The sequence below is a fragment of the Athene noctua genome, chromosome 2, assembly GCF_965140245.1.
Source record: "Athene noctua chromosome 2, bAthNoc1.hap1.1, whole genome shotgun sequence".
Taxonomy (NCBI): Eukaryota; Metazoa; Chordata; class Aves; order Strigiformes; family Strigidae; genus Athene; species Athene noctua.
This window is the reverse complement of record NC_134038.1, coordinates 136,133,408-136,141,008: the sequence shown is the minus strand read 5'-3', so window position 1 is coordinate 136,141,008 and position 7,601 is coordinate 136,133,408. Positions and strand designations below refer to the sequence as shown.

Sequence of the window (7,601 nt, the reverse complement as noted above, 5' to 3'; positions counted from 1 at the left end):
AGCTTTTGGTTTTTAAATACATTTCCTTACTAAAGAACCTCTGATATCATGTGATAACTGCAGTACAGTTAGTGAGATTTCTCAGACTTCTCAGGATGATATCTTCATCTAGGTTTATGTAAAGAGGTCACCATTGATACCAATTTTGCAGAATACAAATACAAATTTTTACAGAATACAAATTTTTAATGCATAGTGAATAGATTTGCTTCCTGATTGTCTTTCTTTTGCTAGCTGTCAGTCTTATTTAAGTGTGCATTTTCTACCAAAATGTTTTAGATATAACCCACTTTGTGTGCGCCATGCCATTGAATATCTCCATTTTGGTCTTAAATCGGTGGTAAAGTTCAGTATCACTATAAGACTTTATTTCAGCATCAGTATCACTGTAATCACTATTGAAGCAGTATGTAATCTGAAATTCAGGCTGAAACTTCATCTGCTTGTGACATGCACCTAATGCCTGGAATGATAACCATAATATGATGACACAAACAAATTCTTACTAGTAAACAACTGATTCCACTGGGTCTTCATCATCAAACAAAATGAAAACCCACATACACAGATAGTTTGTATTATGTTCTAAACGTGGCCATATGCATGCTTGAGAAGATACCAAAAGGTACTTTTCAGACCTGTTGAGCCCATCACTTAGGCTGATCTACCTGTCAGACACATTCAGGAGTTCAAATCTCAGAAGAGAAGCCATCCAAATGCTTTTGCAACAGGTAGTTGATATCATCAGATCAAGCATGAGTAACAGCAAATACTCTGAAGAGCAACAGAAATATCTTCAAACTGCAGATATGTTCTCATGATTCCAGACCCACTTGAAAGGAGGGAATGGGATCATTTACCATACTGTAGAATAAAAATTCCATTTATCAGTTTTATCTTCAAATTAGTGTATCATTCAGATAAAGAATTGCACTGGTTGCTTCCAAAGGAATTTTAAGAATTAAGGTGGCTTTTCTAAACAGTTTTGTATCCTGTCTTGTTCCCCCCTGTAGCAGCGGTGTGCAAATAGCATAGGAAGCCTTCTGTTTGTGTGCATTATTTTTCACAGAAAATCCACAGCCAGAACCAAAGCAGCTGGTGACTTACATCTATGTTACAATTCTGACATGACTCTAGTCACATCATTATAGACTTCTGAAAGAGACACCACTTTAATTTTTAGAGAGTTTCCTTTGTATTAAGAAATATAGTTTATTCTGATACTTGCTTAGACAACTAGGATTGAGCTGCTAAGGCAAACAATGTCTGTCCTAGCTGGAGAGAGCTCTTTCAATAGCAGAAAGTTCACTACAGTGAAGACATGTAAGCTGGTAAAAGCTTTAAAAGAAATTTCAGCCTCCAATAAACAATTCTGAGAACATGAACATGGGGCAGATATTGCATCCTTACTGCAAAGTATGAAACAGGAATTACACCTGATGCTTCTTCAGTAATTATTTATCTAGTGCCCAATAATCACATCATATTATCTTGAGTAGCCCTTTCACATATACCTTTGAATTTTCTGTCTGTGCTGCATCTCAGATGAATGCTAAGAAAGCAGAAAGTGAATGAGATCTTTAATTAGAATTTATAGAGTTGTGATCCTGACCAGAAGCAAAACTTCTGAACAGACATCTCAGACCAAAGAGTTTACAATAGGCAACATCCTGAAATAACAGAACATTCAAATTTCACACACAAAAAATGCTCTGAGTTCCCCTTTCAGTCACAGTGCTGTGTAGTCTTTTGGGGTCATCTGATCCTACTTGAAATGTAATGGAATGCACAACTGTAAAGACAGAGAATTGGTTTTAAACAATAAGACTCAACACTTAGAATATTTAATTACTACAAATTCTTCAGACCTCCTCTACCTCACCTCTTCCCTCCCCCCCAAATGAATCCTAAACTAAACCCTAAGCAAACTCCAACCATACTGCCAGCCTGAGCTATGAACAACTTAAACAAGAGAACAGAAGCCAAACTGATTTACATTGGTTGGTTATGGACAGTCAGAGCTAACTTACAGTACGCAGAAATAATTCCATACAAGATCTCTTCTAGATATGGAGAGTGCACAAAAATTCAGGCTTGCTGATGAAGTTAGAAAAAAGTCTCATAGCAATTCTAATGAAACTGCTTCGTAAAACAAAACTGCTTTGTTGTTCATTCAGTCCATTCCTCCCCCCAACCCTTCCTGTAGTTTCCCCCTTTCCTTAGTCTCCACTTGTCTTCTTGTGTATGTCAAGAGAACATATCCTTTTGCTCTCCAAATGCAAGTTACTGCTGTTTCAGAGGTCATCTTCATGGCAATTAGGTCACTGATTTCATTTTTCATAAACTGGTGAGCTAACAGTTATTTAGGTTGTGGGACTGCCCTCCTTTCAGGGCTGGAAAATAATGTGCACTCTTTCGTGCTTCGCTACAACTTGGCACAGTTGCTCATTTATTGCTAAATCTTGCCTGTGCCCCTTCTTCTGTGTGTGCTGTGTCCGCCCCCTCACAACTATATTTTTGTCTCTGAGCCTGCCTCTTAGTGCACTCACTACGTTTCACTTTACAAAAATCTTTATAAACTTCTAGATGGAGAGTCTGCCAGTGCTATCCCTATCTCTTCCTGCTCTATTTCAGATTTTAATGCTGCATTCATCCATAATTTTGGTAGATACTCGCTGCAGCTTCCACTGTCTGCAGTGAGATTTCAAAATGTGAATCTATCAGGCAACTTTCTTTGCTTATAGTCAGTGAAAACTGTAATAAATGCAAAGAACATTAAGACATTTGGCAACAGGTAGTTGTCTTATAATTATGAAGGTATTTGCAGCCATCACCGTTAAGGTATTCCTTCTAGTTGAATTGTCTAGGCCTGTAAGAAAGAAAATTCTCTGAGTATTTTAAGTACTGGGTGCAAAACCTTTCTGCCAGGTTTGTATTTGTGTATATATGTATATATATAGATATACACACACACACACACATATATATATATATATATATATATATATATATATACTTGCCCCAAGACAGCTCTTTGCAGAGTGCTTGTGGGTTTGTGGAGGTGACAAGAAAATCACAAGCATGCTGCTCTGCCTGGATGAGCACGGCGCTCATGTGGCTGCACCGCTTCCGTTAGGTACACTAGCTCGTTGCACCGCCAGTCCCAAGCTGCATGTGTAACAACTACACAAGGATAAAATGTAAGGAATATGACTCTCTGATGGATGACTCAGTCTAATAGCATTGTTGTCACTTGAAGATGGGCTCAGGGAAACAAATATGTGTTCAACTGCTTCTGGCCTACCGTTGATAACCCTTTGTATTACAGCTGAAGCCTTGTTTCCAGACCTGCTCATACTAATTTAGAAACACCCTTCTCCACAGGAAAAAGAGTAATTTGTACCTACAGTTTTTCAGTTTATCCTGAGAACAGGAACAGGCAATATAACTGTTTAATTCCTCAGTGATGGACAGCTTTCTTTTCTCTTCCTCCTTTGTGCTACCCTCAGCAGACTAGTTTTTCAAGAAGTCCTTCATATCATCCTCTTTTCAAACTGCTGCTTCTTCTTGCCTCTCCTTTACAGTGCTGCCTCCTCTTCTGCCTTGAGCCTGCTTTTGTGTTTCAGTCCTTCCTCACAGCCTCATTCCTGCTGTTGCAATGATACTACCTTTCCCTTTTGAAGTTGAGATGGTATTAACCAAAAATTAGAACAATAAATTATGATATTAGTAACTATTTTGCAACAATATTAAGGCTATGCTGACAGGTTCTCAATCAGTTTTCAGTAGAAGTATTGATAGGTTTATTCCAGCAGTGAATAATGAGAATAAATACAGTGCCAAGAGTTTCTTTTTCTAGGCAATCATCTTGCTTCAACTGCAATAATTGATATATATTTATAAATATCATGAGACTTTTACCTCCTGTTTACCCCTTACATTTTATAAGCCGGGTAATTTATCTTATCAGTCCATGATACCGTGCCTTGCCGAGAGAATATATTTATGACTAATTGTCATGGCAAACAGTACATGTTTTAAGTATTTTGATTCTCTTTCCTACCTAGCTAAGTATGTGTCGATGTTTTTACGTAATTACACTACTGATAATTTACTGAGCACTTTGCTATGGGTCCCTTCAGGGTTTCTTCTACCACAGAGCTGAGCACAACTGAAGTTGGCTGAATTGAAGTTCAGTGAAAGTTACAAATAGAGAACTACAGCTGTCTTCTACATATAACTATCTTCCAAATAAGCATCTACAGAATGCTGTAAATAAATGTTAAGGGACCGAAGCAACACAATGGAATTGGTATTTCACAACTCCCATTGCTCAATGTTTTTGAATAATTTTTAATTTATCAAAATAGCGAAATAGCATGTGCAAGACCACTGCATCGTTCTGTGGTTGTTAAACCTATTGTTTAAAAAGAGAGTTGTGTGTGCTGTGAGATTTGGATTTCCTCTGAGGGCTCAGCTTGGAGGAAAGAGTAACGCTAACATGAAACATTCAAAAACACAGACTCTGAAGTACAAAGGTTACTAGATACTAAAAAAACGTAATATTTTGGATTGTTTAGAAAAGGCAAATAAACAATTATGAATATCGAGGGTCTGCTTTTTGAAAGGGCAAACAATGTGACTAACAGCTGGGTCTCTGACAGGGGAAAAACAGTTGTATGAGTAAAACTGAAACTCAGTAATACTCACAAACAAAACTAAGAAGTGGGCAACCTTGAAGTGCTAAGTATTTCACAGTCCCTGAGAAAATCAGAGAACTTATACAAAACCCAGCAGCCTTAAGGGCTGCCTAACACCCTTTGCACCTGCTTTTACTTGGGGAGAAATAACACTGTCATTGAAGAAGGTTGGGTTTCTTCACATTATAATAGTAGCGTTGCTTTTCCTCCATCTTCACTGCTAACCATTACTGCATTTTTGGTGTTAATTTTCTGTTATTTGCAATGCAGCAAAAATCCCATCTTGTTTCTCTCTGCTACTACACCTAAAGTTAACTTTGAAGTCTAGTTAGAAAGCAAGCCAGTAAACACCACCCCCTCCCAGAACAGTGTGTAAAAGAAAAGCACCAAGTTTCAGAGAAGAATCTGTCTGTGTATTCAAATATCGAACTGTGGGGGTACGTTGCCCCGTGAGCAGGGCTCGCTGCTCTGGTGCATACAGGCCTCTGCTTCTGAGATGTGTTTCGGTTCCACCACTTACACCACTGCTTAACAACACCGTGGGTAACAGACTTACTGATGTCTCTTTCTTGAGACCTAGGGCAGGGAAAAGACATGCAGTGCTGCATATGCTATTGGTAGATGATAGGCATCCTGCTTGGTCAGGAATTAAAAAAAATATTTCAATTAGCGTCCTCAGAACACTGCCTGGCATCGAAGAGCTCAGAGACAACGCACACCAGCGTCTCAAGGGAGACGGGGCAAAAAGTCCTCACAGCAAGGCAGCTTAGACTACAGCGTTTCAAGTTCTACCACAATGCTTCAAGTTCTCCCTTCGGGCTGTGCAGCGCTTCAGGGCCGCTGCGCCGCGGGGCGAGCTCCGGCAGTGCCCCCCAGAGCCATACCCGGTCCCAGACTGAGGGACCGCGGCGCCTTCCCGGCCGCAGCCCTGGGGCTAGACGCTGGCAGGGGGCCGCCCGCGCTGTTTATGCCCCCCCCCCCGGCCCGGGCAGGCGGCGGCGCGGTCTCGCGCAGCGGCGGGCCGGGCCGGGCCGGGCCGCGGCAGGGCGGGGGGTGGGCGGGGCGGCCCCGGCGGGGGCGGCCCCGCGTCCGGCAGCACCAATGGTCGGGCGCGCCGGGCGGGGAGCGGCGGCGGTGCACGTAGCTCTCCCAAGATGGCGGCCGCTCCGGACCGAGCTGCGAGGGCGGCTGCGGCGCTGGGGGTGGCGGGCGGCCGCTGAGCGGGGCGGCAGGGGGCTGGCGGCGCTCGCCTCGCCTTCCCTCCGCACAGGGTGAGGGGGAGCATTCCGCGTCGCCGCAAGGCTTCACCATGCTGCGGGGCTAGAGCCGCCGAGGCGCCGCAGCGCAGCGGGGTAATAATGTTAGCAGAGGTAAGAGACCTGCTGCAGCCGGCGGGGTGCGGGAGGGGAGGGAGCGGGCAGCCGCAGCCCGTGGTGGAGGAGGGCTCTGCCCTCCGCCGGGCCTCCGACCTGCACAGGTGGCGGGCAGCCTCTCCCTTGGCCGGGAGGGCAGAGGCGCCGGCCAGCCCGCCCAGGGCAGCGCCGGCCCCTCTTATCTCCCTTTCCTCCTCCCCGGCCGGGCGCTGTTCCTCCGGCAGGGCCCGGTAGGGCGGGACGGGAGGGGGACGCTTCGGCGCCGCGGCGGAGCCCGGCCCGCCGTGCCTGCTCCGGGCCGGGCGGGCCCGGCCTCCCCCGCCGGCCAACGCCGGTTGGGCTTTCCCGCCCGGCGAGAGGCCGCCGGGCCGCTCCTCCCGGCGGGCCCCGTTTCTGGAGGAGCGCACCTGGGGAGGAGGGGGCCTGCCGCGGCCCTAGGCCTCGCCGAAGAGGTGTCCCCGCCCGGGCCCCGGCCGCCGGCTCCGACTTCAGCCCCTCCGGCCTCCTCCTCCATGTAAAGGCTCCCTGTTCGCTGTCTCCTTGAACGGCTTAAACCGAACAGTTTTGCTGTTGCAGGAGTTTGTGGTTGTAGGTAATTGGTAGAAGTTAGGTGCCTCGGGTCGCCTCACCCGGGTAGGGGGTTTGTGTCCCAAAGCGGCTGAGCAGCCAAGCTGAGGCAAGCAGGTTATTTGAGGATCAGCATGGGCTAGAAATGGCTACTGTGTCCATAGGTGTTCCCAAAGGGAGAATCTGATGGTGTTTTCTGGTTGCTGGAAATGAGACTTTCCCCTGTACTCATTTTCTCCACCAAGACCGATTGATTTTCTATTTTTAATATGTCAGCAAGGTGTCTGGCGTACAGATACTTCTCCAATGTGATGATTGTCTTACTTGTGTTTTATAATTTGTCATTTTATCTCACAGTGAAGGTTATTTGTCCAAAACTGATTTGTCCTTAATCTTGAAGGGTGAACCCTTGCTTTCGGACACCTAAGTAATTTAGCTTTGCTTTCCGGCATGACAACTAAAAACGTATCCTGAAGCTTTCGGTCTCCATCAGTTCAAAGTTTCAGGGCATTAGGAAAGTGGTTCTGTAGTGCTCTCGGATTTCCTTGGGAAAGTAAAATTTGCTGAGTGAGTGAAACCTGTAAAAATACATGACCTATTTTTGCATGAAGGGTATTTAGTGGGTGGTCAGGGTTAATCATCTGTATTAAATAGTGTTGGCAAGTGTGATACATAAGCACTGACCATAGTAATTTAGATTATTTTAAGGGTGGCATAGAATGTTCTGGATCAGTGTCTCATACTGGACTGTTCGTTCTGTTTGATGATGGCTGCATGTGCCTATCCAAGGCACTTTATTGTCTTGAAATCGAAAATTTTTTTCTAATAGCACTGGTGTGGCAATGTGGATGACACTTGCTCCATTGGATTTTTGAGGTAAAACCCAGTGCTTACCTGTGTGATGACCAGTTATGATACTTGGCCTTGGTGTCTGAAGGACTGGTTTCTGATGTGCTTTACT

At 44.8% G+C, this 7,601-nt stretch overlaps 1 protein-coding gene across 2 annotated transcripts in view; it reads left to right on the top strand.

The window, feature by feature from the left end:
* Positions 1-5,847: 5,847 nt before the first annotated feature.
* The window catches only part of SNX13 (sorting nexin 13), a 76,814-nt gene continuing 75,060 nt past the window's right edge, over positions 5,848-7,601 (top strand). For both annotated transcript variants that reach the window (XM_074900371.1, XM_074900370.1), the window contains exon 1: positions 5,848-6,070. In XM_074900371.1, coding sequence (XP_074756472.1) covers positions 6,059-6,070 — 12 coding nt within the window. In that variant the 5' untranslated portion in view covers positions 5,848-6,058. The remainder of the gene's footprint in view (positions 6,071-7,601) is intronic.